The sequence below is a fragment of the Montipora foliosa genome, chromosome 8 (genome assembly GCF_036669935.1).
Source record: "Montipora foliosa isolate CH-2021 chromosome 8, ASM3666993v2, whole genome shotgun sequence".
NCBI lineage: Eukaryota > Metazoa > Cnidaria > Anthozoa > Scleractinia > Acroporidae > Montipora > Montipora foliosa.
Window position 1 is genome coordinate 6,457,931 of NC_090876.1, and position 14,791 is coordinate 6,472,721.

The 14,791-nt window shown below is 38.4% G+C and overlaps 3 protein-coding genes across 4 annotated transcripts in view; 1 reads left to right on the plus strand and 2 right to left on the minus strand.

The window, feature by feature from the left end:
- Window positions 1-697: 697 nt before the first annotated feature.
- Window positions 698-2,686, minus strand: LOC137967806 (uncharacterized). The gene is made up of 3 exons (XM_068814387.1): window positions 2,611-2,686; window positions 2,208-2,477; window positions 698-1,045 (listed from the first exon to the last, which is right to left on the minus strand). Exons 1-3 carry the CDS (start codon window positions 2,663-2,665, stop codon window positions 795-797), a joined length of 576 nt encoding a protein of 191 aa, XP_068670488.1. The 5' UTR covers window positions 2,666-2,686; the 3' UTR covers window positions 698-794.
- Window positions 2,687-6,456: 3,770 nt separating this feature from the next.
- On the minus strand, window positions 6,457-13,662 carry LOC137967546 (cilia- and flagella-associated protein 410-like). Its single transcript, XM_068814051.1, has 10 exons — window positions 13,508-13,662; window positions 13,362-13,380; window positions 13,212-13,258; window positions 13,067-13,104; window positions 11,491-11,676; window positions 10,751-10,851; window positions 9,984-10,035; window positions 9,192-9,243; window positions 7,825-7,948; window positions 6,457-7,056 (listed from the first exon to the last, which is right to left on the minus strand). Exons 1-10 carry the CDS (start codon window positions 13,585-13,587, stop codon window positions 6,886-6,888), a joined length of 870 nt encoding a protein of 289 aa, XP_068670152.1. The 5' UTR covers window positions 13,588-13,662; the 3' UTR covers window positions 6,457-6,885.
- Window positions 13,663-13,754: 92 nt separating this feature from the next.
- Window positions 13,755-14,791, plus strand: part of LOC138012795 (ataxin-7-like protein 3) — a 17,976-nt gene continuing 16,939 nt past the window's right edge. For both annotated transcript variants that reach the window (XM_068859683.1, XM_068859684.1), the window contains exon 1: window positions 13,755-14,063. In XM_068859683.1, the coding sequence (XP_068715784.1) occupies window positions 14,010-14,063 (54 nt within the window). In that variant the 5' untranslated portion in view covers window positions 13,755-14,009. The remainder of the gene's footprint in view (window positions 14,064-14,791) is intronic.

Consider the following 14,791-nt stretch of genomic DNA (forward strand, 5'->3'; position numbering starts at 1 on the left):
CAGCAAGTTTATAAATGTCATCCCGGTAGAAACGAAAGTCGGCCTTGTACTCGTCGTTTGTTTTCTCGTCCAAATCAAACCTTTCATAGTTCCAGTACGGAAACTCTGGGTTTGTTGACTTGTGGAAATCATATAAAAGCACAAATTCTTGTTCGTTTATGAAGCTTTTTTGATAAGCGTATGCAATACAAGCTCTCGTTTCTCTGAAGTTAGGCATTTTGGTTCGAATAACCTACCTTGTGAAAAGAGAAAAACAAACTTCAGAAACGGCGGGAAAATTTGCCACCCGCGAACAAACGTCGTCGTCTTTGCTGAATCGTAAATTCAAATTTCTACAGGACGACGACGCCGGACTATGACCTGACTCAACGGCGCCGTCGTGCGAAAGTCGTCGATTCGTAAGCTCTCTATTGTCGTTTTGCTGACGACGGCAAAAACATGGACAAAAGTGAAAAACGCACGTACGGAGCGTGCAAAGCTATTGTTTTTGCCCACTAAATATGCAAATTTGTGACGTACTCGTATCCGTCGCCGTTGTCGTTTCTTAAGTTCCTTAATAATAGATCGCAGATGACATCAAAGAGAATAGCAAGACTAGTAAAACAAGGCCAATTGTTATGAAATCTGTCTTGAAATCCTCCCTGTCATCTCTGGGTAGAAATATTGTAAATTAAAGACCAATATTCAAAAATACTTGGGTTTCAGAAACACCTTTTATTGACCATTTGAATCAATTTACAAGGTTATTAGTTTCCTGTAAATGGAGGTGACTGCAGTTTGCGAGCAAGATCTATCTATCCACTTTGTGATTGCGACTTGGTTTCAGTTGTGATCGAGACACCGATGCAGGTTGTGGTCGTTGTTGAGCTCGAACTTGAACTGCTTTCGCTATCTGACCCTCCCCCCCACCACCTTTTGGCGCGCACGCGATTGCGGAGGGCTTTTGTAAACAAGATTTTGACAGACATCTTGCACATCTTGCCCTTAGTGTTTTGTTGCTCAAGATCCTTCAGTAGGTGATTGAACAAAGCAGATATCTTGTGAGCTATCAAAAGTAAAAGGAAAAAGTGAGGATAAAAGATGATTTCATTGCCACTTACTAGCATTGATCATAAAAACTACAATTTCCTCGATTGTGATTAGTTAAAAAACTCCTATTTTCCACTAATTCACTTGCCAAGTTGTTGTCGGACAGTTCAAAGTTAGCCTGCGAACAGCAGACGCATTTCCGGTCGTCGCTTCTCTCCCTCCGAAAAATAGCTATTTTTCGGAAAGAGAGTAGTTGTATAGTTGGTGTAGTTTAAACCAATCTATCACATTCAAAGTTGTAGTTTAAATCAACCAATCACATCCTTGGTTTCAATCACCGTAGAAACAGATATACAGACTCCTAAATTGAGGCATTCTTTCTTTCCTTCTTTCTTTCAGAGCGACGTTAAACAATTTACACCTCCTTTGTCAGTCTTTTAATGCAAAGTTTCCCTTTCTTTCCAAACTTGGTTCTTCTTCTTTTCTGGCAAACTGTAATTTTTATGATTAATTGGTAAGGGAACTTCGTGTGGTGGATTCTGTCTGTAATGATACTCGTGATAAACAAATAGGACTCCCGCTGCTATCACTCGTATGATTAACAGACCGAATTGTACTCCACTCAGTCCTTTTGCCATCATTAATCACTTGGTAAATCAGTTTTGAAACGAACATTTCCAGCTGTTCGCAAACCATCGCCACGACATAGTTCTAAGTTGCCAAAAAGGAAATTTCGATTTTCTGAATTCACAAAAGTGGCTCGTTTACTAGCTTGTTCACTTCGCTTCTCTCCGGGGGAAGCGAAGTGGCCGCGAACGTCCTCGGACGTCTGAGAATCAGGCTACTCGTTTACCCAGCTCGTTTACTGACTAATTTCAAATCCGATAATCATGATTGGGGAGATTCTTCAAAGATTCTAGTCGTTATTGCGTTTTTGAGGGAATGTCTGCTTCCTCGCTTTAGCCTTCACGTTGAGAAATAAACTGCAAGCGGACTAAATTAAGGACATTTTATAACATTGTTCTTAAGAAATAGTGTTTACGGTAGCTCGAGGTGTGCGAGTTATCGATTGTTGGATTTGACTAAACTGAACGGAACAATCCAATATTCGGTGTTTTCAGAAGTCGCAATTTAACTGATACTTAAACCTCTATGGTGCTTGTAAACACAATTCATACCCGATTTCTGATTTTCGATTGCCTTGTGCAGCTGGGCTTTCATCGCAGTGATTTCGTTTGCCGCTTCAGAGCATGGGGCTTTCGGCCCGGAGATAATAATGGCCGTGTCATGAAACTTCTTCCCGCGCCTATCCCTCGACGTTGCCTGAACCTCGTTTATCTCGTATCCGTTTTCCTTGAAGACTGATTTGATCTTCGACCTGTTTATCTCTGACGCTGAAAAATTCTTGTTTTCGGCGCTCAGAGTAACAGTATCCTCAACGCGAGCTTCTGAAAACCGGAGGAAATAAAAAAAAAAAAGAAATCAATGGAGCGAAGAAGTGAAGAAAAGCTTTAAAGGTTGCTTATTTTTGGGGTATTTTGGGGTATAAAGGTCCAGAAGTGATAACCAATGCAGACTTACCAAGGCCACCGCAAAATAAAAATGAACCCACGAATAGCGACATCAACAAAGACATCTTGTTCTCGGCGAGAAGAACTTGATTGAATTCATGCAAAAAGAAACTGATTTTATACCTTCTTTAGGTAGGGATTGAGCTAATTTTAGAAAAATTAATATTGATAAAAATACAACAAGAAAATTGTCGCGAATTCGAGTGTAGGCCGACATGCTTTGCCAAACGTGAGCACCGTGAGACTGTGCTCATTTGCCACATGTTATCGATGAACACACTTCTCTTTCTTTATCTTTAAGAAGGAGATAAATTTTATATGGGTACGATATTTTCGGAATCGTTATCCAAGTCCGTGGAGCCGGGTTTGTGAGGGGCTCAGTGCTAGCTGTGTACAGAGAAACTCGCGAAGAAAAACTCGAGGAAAGCAATTTCATTTTAACGCCGATTTCTTGCCGTTTATCCACAGTTAATGAACAAGCACTAGAAGGGAAGGATAGATCTATAATGAAAGCGTAAATATCACTGAGACTAGAGAATAATAAAGAAAGAATATAGGGAATATTACTGATTTTTAAGGTTTTATGACAAGTACTGAGAGCCCGGCAGACGAAAATTTGTGTTTTGCCAAAAATGGAAGAAACTCGTTTCATATGAGCTAATCTCTTGCGCGTTAGCAGCAGGCATCAAGTAACTTTTCCAAAGAGAGAGCTGAGACGAGTTAGAATAACATGATTTTTATGCTTTTATGAAAATTAGCAGCCCATCGTTTTGCGTTTGCCGTGTCAAGTAAACGCCATGCTTGATCTCTCTAATATCACTTGCGCACACCGCAACCAGCCAATTTATCAGCTCTCGGTTAACTTGTTAGTTCGGCCAATAGAAATCACCCATTCAAGCCTTTTTTTCTCTATTAAAATCATTTCGTTTCCTTCCTTGAAGACCCAGGGGCAGTCATTCAAGGCGGCAGGATTTCGCCCGCCTTTAGAGAACTTTTGCCACTTTTCCTCTCGCCACGTCTATAAATGCAACGATGGATGCGCGTATTCAGATAAATAAGTAAGTCGTTATCATCTACTAGAATCAAACTTCTGTTATTCTCATAACGGTAAAAGCTGATATACGTCCACTGGAAACGAATTCCGACGACTTTGAAGCAGGTAGTCGTACCTTCGTCATGATCAAATGAAGATTCAAGGAAGCTGCTCATTCAGGGATGACCAATAATAATTGTTTTGGTTTACAGCATCTTTGAAGGCTCACAAACTTTTCCAACGGTTTTACTGGTCTGATGTAACCTTTTCTTCGGTTGACATCTTTGTCGTGTTGAACCGGAGAAGTGTGTATATATATTAGGTATAATTTATGAACAAGGCAAAGATTAAACAAGATATCGGTACTTTATTTTTGGTCAAACACATAAAGGTTCAGTGAATACCTGAAATAAAGCCAGCAACGTTCTTAAATTGATGTCTCTTGTATGACTGACTTAAGACTAACCTCATTAGAAAAATGCCGATTGACAGACGTATATGAGCATTTCCACTGAGTCACTTTTAAAAGTTAAACCCTATTAATAACACAGGTAACCCAGGCTCACTGTGTGTGCCACATAGGTAAATATAGAGAACATATGAGGCGAAGTTTAGGTCTGGAAATTTGCAAGAAAATGGAAATAAAAATCGATGAAACTTACCATGTGGTGAGCTGTTGTTGTCTTTAATACGTACACGAAGTTTCGGGGAAAATGGTCCCCGTTCACCTATTAAAAGATATTAAAAGTCTTAAGTTTACGTTAACAACTGGAAAGATTTAAATATTCATAAAAACGGATGTCTAAGATCTATGAAGGAAGGTGAACGGGGACCATTTTTCCCGAAACTTCGTGTACGTATTTTCTTGCAAATTTCCAGACCTAAAATTCGCCTCATATGTTCTCTATATTTACCTATGTGGCACACACAGTGAGCCTGGGTTACCTGTGAGTAATAGCTCTCTGCCAGGTTGTTTCATATTAGGGAGCTTTAGCAACGACGACGGGAACGGCCACGAGAACGTCATGTAAAAACATAAATTTACGTTATTGCGATCACTTCGCGACTATTCCAAGCCTTTTAATATGACAAAGGTGTTTCAGTCCCTCACGAATGAAACCATTACGAGCGGCGCTTAATTTAGGGGAGAAAAATGAAAATTTATCTCCGGGTGCTGACGTTCTCCACAACACTTCAAACTTGGTAATTTCACGTTGTTGCTTTGCTGACGACGGCAAAGAAATGGACAAAAATGAAAAACGCACGTGCAGGGCGTGCAAAGCAATTTGTTTTTGCCCTCTAAATATGCAAATTTGTGACGTTCTCGTTGCCGTCGCCGTTGTCGTTGCTAAAGCTCCCTATTTATTTGGGTGCGGGTTGGAGAGGTGCACACTCGTTTAACGAGGCAAATGAACGGTTTGCAGGGGTTCTATCAAGCCTTGGCTGTCTTGATTAATTAAATTAATTTAACTAGGGAGTCAATATTTTAGATTTTTTTATATTTATGGACGCACATATCAGAAGTTTGCTTAATCAATGGTTAGTTAATATCTCGGAGTGCGTCTTTTAAGGACCAGGTTATATACGGATATTTTTCATAGGAGATTCAAAAACGCTGAAAATGATCCCGGTTTTTAGGGGTCTTTCCCTCGACTTGTCCTTGATAAAATGGCGTAAGTTTCGTCGATCGTGTTTTCTTGCTTCCTGTCAATTACACGGAGTTTGATTCTTTTGCTAAATCGTTTATGGGAGACTTATCTCAGATGCTAATTACGGCATGATCCTTAAATTTCCATAATTATTTATTTATTTTTTGTCATGTTCAAGTTAATCAGCAAATATTCCTGTTTACCCAGTAGGATTACAGAGTATCTTCAATATTTTATGACAGAAATTGAGGTCCCGTCGACCTTGTGTCTGACCAGTTTTTCTAATCGAACAGTTTTGTCATAAAAAGGGCAGGATTCACCTTTTTGAAAAGGATACTGTTTGCCTTAGTTTATTAGCGACCAGCAGTAATTCAAAGCAAATATAAACATTTTTGCGTTATCGATCGGAGTACATATTTGACGATCCTTCTAATTCCTGCACGCCTTCCAAAAAGTGTTCGAAGTCGGTACGAAAGATCCACTCTGGTACGCTTTGATTTCGTCCAGCATCTCACCACAGTTCAGTTGATTCCTTAATGAATCAAGCAATGTGCCAATCATCTGGCACAATTCAAAATACAGTACACTTTTTCTTTCCGCAAATTTTCAGCAATACATTAAATTCTCACTCAAGTTTATCCCATTTTTGTCTTGTACTCATTCACTCACTCATTCACCGAAAATTAATTTACTCCTTTGAATTTCTGGTTGCTTCCAACGTAAGTGAAGCATAAAATATTTGTTAAATTAAACGAGTTGGCGAAATATTAACAATGCGTTAAGAATACACCCGAAGGCGAGGATTTCGGCAAGAACATACAGTATTTTTGCGCGTTCAGTTAATTAATGGCAATTGAAATTGAAACTTATTTTACTAGGAAAGACGGTAAGACGTTTAGTGAATTCGGTAAATTTCTATCAAAACTGACTGACTGGACAACTTAAATTGCAATAAATCATTCTAAAGATCACGAAAGGAGTACGATGTAAGAATATCGACAAAAGATCGCACAGTGGTCAAAATGCTTAAGCATTAAAATATACATTTTTTTTAAAAGAAAAGACGTCAATGTGTTGAATGTTCGATTTCGCTCTTTTCCGGGTTGAACTTCGGAGGTAAACATGAAGGTAGACTAGCAATAATTACGTACTTTGCTAACGACAAAATAAATAGTACTCTTCCAAAAGTTTATTGATCCGACCTTTCCCGAGTTCAGGCCGATAGTTCACTAAACAGGACTGTATTATTTAATTACGTTGGAAAATTATTCCCACGATTACTGAGAGATCTACTATTTTTATCATAGGATGCTATAGCTCTCTTGAAGACCATAAATGAATCGTTGCATGCTGAAGTGGCTTTCTCCTACAGCTTTAGTAAGATTTTTCTTGTATAATCATTTTCAAAGCTGAGATAAAAGGAATTTCATTTTATCAGAAACAACTAAGAGATTCTGAAATCTGTAGAGTTGCGTTTAACTTGCATAATAGACCAAAAGCTAAGAAGGGCAGCTTTTAGCTTGCTTCACGAGGTGTAATGATTCCTTGTATTTGTGGTTTGGTAGCAATATATATTCATTTGGAAATAATAAAAACCAGTTTTCTAGTCAGTTATAGCTCTTTTCTCCTCGTTCTGTACATTTATTTGTTGTGAGGTGCTGTTCCCTTCATTACGATCTTGCAGATGTTGATCAATTTCCTTCTGAAGAGTTAGCAGGCTTGCATGATCCAGCTCTTGGATCAAAGTGAGAACTGCTGTCAAAATATTCTTATTCTAGAAAGAGAAAAGAATGGAGATAAAATCTTGATATCTCTTAAGTCTATAAAAGCTAGTATAATTTGTAAAAATATAACCAGAGGGAACAGGAGTTTGTTCTTCCTCATTCAATTAAATGATGGTGATTGCAGTATCAAGTCATTCAGCACGGGAGCGCGAACATATCGACTAAAAACAAATCAAAGTGTTTTTAGGGGTAAAAGTAAAGAAGCTAGCAGCTTTTGGAGCCGTGTCTAGAAACTCAAAATTGGCATGAATACAACAGCACCATGGAAATGGATTGGAAGGCGATCGGCCGAACGGACTTTCATTTCGGGCGAACGGGTTTTCAGTTCGGGCGAATAGGCTACTCGGCGAAACGATCTGCTCCCCTAAAAAGGGGGGTGGAAAACGAATCCCGCGGGATTTACCCCGCGGAATCCATAGTTGTAAATCCGCCCCCTAAACACTGGGCCACATCGCCCCCCTTTGGGGTAACTGGAGAAAACAAATCTCTCTAAGAAGAGCAGAGAACGATGCAGTAATCAACCATGGAATGAAACGAGGGAGAGATGGGTCTGCGCCGAGTGCACAAACTGCTCGGCTTAGCTATTAACCTGGAAAGTGCTGCTCTTTGCAAATGGCCTCGACAACTTAAATTTCAAAGAAGCCAGGGTACTTGAAAAAAAAAAACACTTCTAAAAAACTTTTGTGGAAAAATGTGAGAACTTTCAGAAGCTTCATCAGCTGTTTAATGATAACGTCAAGCAAATACTTGAAACTCACTCTACGGTCAGTGGAGCGACCCATTTCTTTTTCTTGGGCATTTGCTGCTGTAATAACTGTATTGTTGTTATTTGGCTGATCCTCTAGGAATAATGGCTTGAGACCTAGCTGAGCTCGAAGTTTACTAGAAAAATAAAGGAATTATGGAATCGTTTATTGTCTTTTAATCCTGCTTTTCACTAGCGACGCAAGCACCAGAGCGCTTATTTCACCGTGAAATGGCGTCGGGCTGTGTCACGCGGGAGGTCGCGAGTTAGAACCCCGGCCGGATCAACACTCAGGATCTTAAAATAACGGAGGAGAAAGTGCTGCCTTTGTAATTTCATCTGCAAATGGTTAGACTTTCAAGTCTTCTCGGATAGGGACTATAAACCGTAGGTCCCGTCTCACAAATATCTTCCATGTTCATAAGTTTCCTGTGGGACGTTACAGAACCCAAGCACTATTCGAGAAGAGTAGGGAATAAAGTCCCCGGTGTTGTGGCTGTCCTGTTCTCTCCGGCAGAAGTGGCCGGCTTGGCGGTGATGTCTTTAAAAAGGCTTGTGGTGTATGAGGCCACCTAAGCAGAAACAGCCATAAGTCAAAAAGGAACTTTGCCGAGTGCTGGAACATGTAGATGTAGATGTACAGGCTTGCGCTTGCGTAACTAGTGAAAACCAGGCTTTATATATTAAGCTGTATAATGCACGCATTTTGATAGGCTTCCTCCAAAAGAGGGCAAATGCATAGCTGACGTCACCATCAAAAACTTTTAATTCTTTTTTATAGAGCGGTTTTCAATTGAGTGTCGAAAGTAATTAGCAAATTGCTTTGGTTTTGCAGTACTTTACTCAGTGATTGGTTCAAAGTTCTCGCACCACTTTTTCAACCAATCAGAAGTGTAACCAAATCCACTCGTGGCTCGTGCATGCACATTTTCCCGCGCTTTGTGTCGGCTAAGTGTAATTCCTTCGAGTTTTGATTGGTTTACTGGATTGTCTCCTTCCTTTTTGATTGGCCAAAGTACTTACTGTGGTTTTGGTTTTAGGACACTCGATTGAAATTCCAGTTTAAAGCAAAAAGATTCCATGTTGCCAAACATCTGAACAGTAATAAATCAAAGAAGATGTGAAAATGTTGTAAGAACAATTAGTGACACACTCGGCTAGTGTGCACTGTTTGCCCTGCCAAAGTTACCCAAACTAACATAACAACAGAAATATTAGAGTCAGACATCTCCTTAACTGGCTAGTCTATAATTCATTGTTGGATGGAAGGAGTTGAGTTGGTTGGCTGTGCCAATGTTAATGCTTGTAGTCTTACAGCCAAACAAATGCAAAAAACTAACTCTGTGCTTGTAAATTAATAAAATCATGTTCACAACTTACTTGGTTTCGTGTACTAAATTGTTCTGTGATGAAGGCTCTAGACTTCTAAGTTCTGAAATAAGAAGATTATATAGTTTGCATTAGAATGGGACACTACAAAATAACAGAAAAATGCAAGGCTGCTACTCTGAACCAAGAATAGCTGTGGTTCTACCAGCGAGCCTTAAACAACTTCGTAATCATGACATAAAAGGCACCTGGCCTGGTCACTGACAGCTTCACTTGTCATTCACCTCACAAGAGTATCGAGCTCTGTAGTAGTCTTAGCTGTCATCTTCCAAATTTACACACATGGTTTACTCTGTGCACACAGGACCAAGCTGTGGGTTTACAAAATTATTTCAAGGACCAAATCTCTTCAGCCCAAGCATGAATTTAAAAAGTCAGTGTTGTCATTCCGGATAAGGATTATAAAATAATATAATAATATTTTTGTTCTCTAATTTATCATTCTTGTTCAAAGGAAGCACACCTTTTGACAAAACTTTGAATGCAGACTTTCATAGTTACCAGTAACCAACTTTGCAAAATAAAACAATAATATTAATAATTATTTACCCATGCAACTTCCAATGTCCCTTTATTAGATTTTGCATTTTTTTTTGTAAGTCGAAGTTGAATTGTCTGCTTAATCCACTGCGAAGGCTTCAAACAATACATGATAAAAATGACCAATTAAACATAAAATCAACATTTTCTGACTTCCAGGTCTTTAATCTCTTTCATTTCTCCCGATGCTATTCTCTAGTAGCTGCAAACCACTGCTCACAGGGAATGGAACTTGTCTCTTACCTGTTGCATCTGGTGGATTGTCTTTTCTTCCACTGTCACTGTTGAGGATACTCTGAGAACAATCACATTTGGGCAAGAAAGAAAATCAGTTGGTATGCCAAAGGCTTAAATTCCTGTTTTTCTGCTGAAATTAAGCCACTTAAAACAGACATGGAAGTGGATGCAGTCCTTATTAAGTTGCACGACATGTTATTCTCAAAGATTGCTCCACATGGAACACTACATATTCTGTTTATCAAAATTATTCTGAATGATTATTGCTCTCCCAAGGAATAACAGGGTATTAGGTGTTGGTTTTGACAATCAACCACATCTGTCACAATGTCCTCTTATCTTTTGAAGCAGTATTTCTTGTAGAAAGTTTCTGGAACCATTTATTTGTCTTAGATGAAGATTCAGGGCCCAGTTTCTCCAAAGCTGATTAACAATGACCCATTAGAAGATGCTAATAAAGAAACACAAGTTTAAAGTCAGGTGAAGATAAGGCAAAACTCTTTTGGAAGAATATAAACTGGAACCTAAGATAAGCTCAGGAGAAAACTGAGCAGACCGTCTAAGGGGTTATTCTAAGATGGTGGCTCTAAACTTCACTATGCCAGAAGTGAATGTTAACAAGATTGCCTACACCATTACATGCCACGATTTCATTATACGAATAAGTTTCTCTAAACAAACTACTCAGGCCTGTATGCAGTTCTTGAAAAACTTGCCCCTGCACTGGAGCAACAGTGGAATTAATTAATTTAACTTCACATTTTATTTTTTACCTTATCTGTGGCAGTAAAATCAAAATGAACAGGAATATCATCTGGAGTAGGAATCTCTTTTCCGTCTTCAGTTGCCTCCAAGACCTCTGCATCTTCAACAACTATTAGCAATGAAAAATCAAGACAGCTCTCATTAATGATGATCTTTGCTGACACAGTTTTTTTCTTTACTATGATTTTCATAATTCTGCAGAATCTCACCTTCAAGCGCCAAGCGTCAAACTGCATTTTGGCCCCCATCAATCAAATTTCCAAACATAGCTGGGAAGATCGACTCAAGAAAGTGAATTGAAGTTTTTGCTTAGTTCACACCTCAAATACTCATGATATGTTTTTAGAAATTCTTCAGTAAAAGATCCCTACAGATTCCAACGCTTTCCACTGGCATCGAGTTCAAATATACAAACGTACTGTGGTAACAAAAGATGCTAATTGGTGGGTTATGTCACGCATCAATTGATTTAGTCATACGTGGCTGGTGTCGTAAGTTTGATAAATGAAAGCCAAAACGACGTTGGGTCGTTGGCGCTTGAAGATGAATTCCGTAGAATTATGAAAATAATTTGTGGTAAAAAGTCAAAACTGGAAAGAGCAAGACAAATGCAACTCTAAGAATTGCCGAGTTTGTCTTTTTAAAGCCCCTTTAAATGGTTGTATAGCTTGTGAGCAATAGTCATCACCCAGTCGTGAAAACACCTGCAGGTTTGAAATTTTTCGAAAGCAAGTTAAAGATATCCTACCCATAGTGTCAAGTTTTGTAAGTTTAGGTAAATTCTTCAGCACTGTCATTCTATAAAGTTCTTGCTCAGCACATGGATTATCAGAAAGCCACAAAACTCGTAACTTAGGAAGATTCTTCAGAAATCCTATTTCAGTGATATCTCTGATGCTATTTTTTCTAAGGTACAATTCTCTCAATCTTGGACCTGTTGAAGCAAGAGGAAATGAAGAAACAAAAACAAAAAAAAAAACGTCTTGTCACTCAATCTATGTATTGTTGTAAATTGAGAAAACAAGTGGACAGCAGCACAAAGAAGAACACTAAAATTAGTGATTCCTAGGATCATCACAACCCTAGACTAGCTGCTGAGTGATCTAAAATTCAGTAAGTGAATAGCACATGGATGGTTCATTCAAATGGGCAAGTCCTGCACCGGACAACAATAATAATTATTATTATGCGTCTTTCTATTGACCTACTGCAATTGGTTAATCACTGGATTAACATGCAGGAGATCCTGTGGACGGTTTCTAAAAAGCCCCAAAACTTTTCGGGCCTATTTCGGGTGCCACAATTCCCTTCATATCTTCGCACCGCAGAGGTTCTAAGCTATCAAACTTTGCAATCCTCTTTGTTTTTCTTACATCAAGAACATGTTAAAGGATTAGATTTTCAAATTAAGCAAATTGTATTTTGACGACTGGCTTTTCCTGCCCGAAAAGTTATTGGGACTTTTGAGAAACAGGCGCCAGGACTCAAACTCTAGCTGAACAATCAAAGCATTTTGTTCTTAGGGGTACCCTATCGATAAGTAAAACCATGTCAAGTAAACCAGAGTAAAATCTATAAGTGGCACTCTTAAGAGGAAAAGGGTTGAAAAGGACAAAGCTTTTGAGTTGGCATTCATGCTAGTTACTCTTTCACCTTTGACGGGTAATCAAAAATTGATGTCTAGCAAAATTGTCTAGAGTAATAGAGAACAAAATGTATGAGCGACACTCTTGGGAATGTAGGATTGAAAATCTCACAAACATTTCAAAAAGAGTGGGAGTGCCAAAAGTTGCAGTCTGTTATTCTCTCTGAACTTATACCAATAGTTATATAAAAAGATCACAATGGCTGCCATTTGCACTATAATACAGGGCCTGAACAATCACTGGAAATCAATGATCGGAAAATCAATCGATTATTCGATTACAGTTAATTAATTGGCATCGATTGGCATTTACCAGTCAATGACCAATCGATAATCACACAAAAGTAGCAGCGAACTTCATCAAGTGTCATTGACTGGCATTCCTATTGGTAATCAACGAAAATTGATGTTATTTAATTGATTGATTATCAATGACTTTGTTAATCAGTGACAATCGATAATCACAAAAACTTGCGCGATCAATAGTCCATTGATTATCAAAATCAATTGATTAATTGATATCGATGGCCAACGATTGTCATCGATTGTCATAGATCATCAACTCCATCGATTGTTCAGACCCTGCATAATACTGTTGTAACGTGCTCTGAGTTCAAGCATGTCTTGAGCACAGTCTAAATTTCTTAAAGTACATCTTAGTCAGAAAAAACAATGGTACAATAAGCAAAATCCTTTAAACTTGTTATGTTGTTAACACTGAAAAGAAAAGGAAAAAAGAAAGGTTAATTATTTTCTCGATTAATGATAAAAAGGCAAATGTTGGAAATATTCGTAAGGACATCAATCTTTTATGTTTCACGTACCTGAGGCTCAAAACTTCAACGTTTGGCATCTGCCGCAAAACTGAGATCTGCAAACAACATAATAAAAACAATCTCTTTCCCTTGAGAGCTTGCATGTAAAAATACTCTTTGCAAAGGTATCAAAGCAACACTCGGCAATATTACACTTACATCGTTTAGATCACTTCCCCTGTTTTCGAGAGAAGACATACATATTATTAAAACAATAACAAATGTCTTGTTCAAAATTTTTAGCAAATATGTATAAAGTTTGCAGTGCAGGAGTACATCGTGATATATATTATCAAATTTCTCACCAAAAGTTCAAATTTTTCACGTTTTCAAGAGACGAAGCCCTTGCCCGAGACAAAATCTGTTGTTCTGATAACCTAGACATGTTTGTATTACAACGTAACTGAGCGATTGCTGGTTCTCTCCGGTATGTACATGTTCTTCACGTTTCCGCCATTTTTGCTGTCCTACCAAGGGAATCCGCTGATCACAGGATACCGCTCTCGTAAAAAAACACAAAAATTTTCGTAGTAAACGAAGATATCCGAACTTTGCCGAACTTTACACAGTTGGTTTGAGGTGTTTTGGTGTAATGCCATGTGACACAGCTGTTTAAAACTTTAAAAGCTTGTAAAATGTAGCATTTGTTCCAAATTTATCAGTTTTAATTCGCTACTGAGAAAACACGCAACAGACGATAAAAATAAAGAGGAATAAACTTCAAGAAATTTGTCAATTTTCCTCATCATGGCGGATACCGGCACGTCAAGGTTCTGGTTTTGAGCAACAGGGAAAGTCATTTCCACCATGCTGGAGAACGGCAGTTCCCCCTCTGAGGTGGACAGCTTGGACCTAGATGAAGTAGGTTACCTTTGCTCTTTTCTCAGACATTCTTTGTCCACTAAAAGGAGTTTTTATAAGATGTTTTAATATTAGATCTTTCGTTGGCGAAATCTTTGCTTCCATGATATTCTTTATAGTCCAGAACGCAAATTAGATTTTTCCTGGACAGATGTGAATAATCTCGCACCATTCAATCACTGAATATTTTTTGTGTGTCGTTTTTTTGAATTTCCCGTGTGTTGTTGACATATATCTGTCCATTCGCGTTTTCATCATAGTTATGTTTTGCAGTTCCCTTACTTTCCTTTGGAAGGTGAACTGTTTTTTCATAAACTGCTAAAAAAAACCTCGCTATCTCAAACACAAAATCAGTCAGCGAATAGTGAGATAAGTAAACTCATGTAGAGCTTCTTGTACTGTTGAGATTATAGATGGCAACATTGACAAAGCGAAAGTTTTGAGGAAAAACTTGTGGCTCTGCTCAACTTGATTTACATTCACACAACTATTATTTTTGCCTGGGATGGCAAGAAGCTCAAGTACTGGGTGTGGTCAGTTTTTAATACGCGGAAATTTCGCTAGTTCTTTTTATGTGTAGAAGTACTGAGAAAATGAAGTTAGTCTTTAAGTTAATTTTTCATTGAGAACTTTCCTTTCATGAAGCCAATTTTGAATGGCTTCAAGAGGTAGAAATGTTTCTTGCACTAATATCAGGACAATTTAACCCTTTCCCTTCTAAGAGTGAC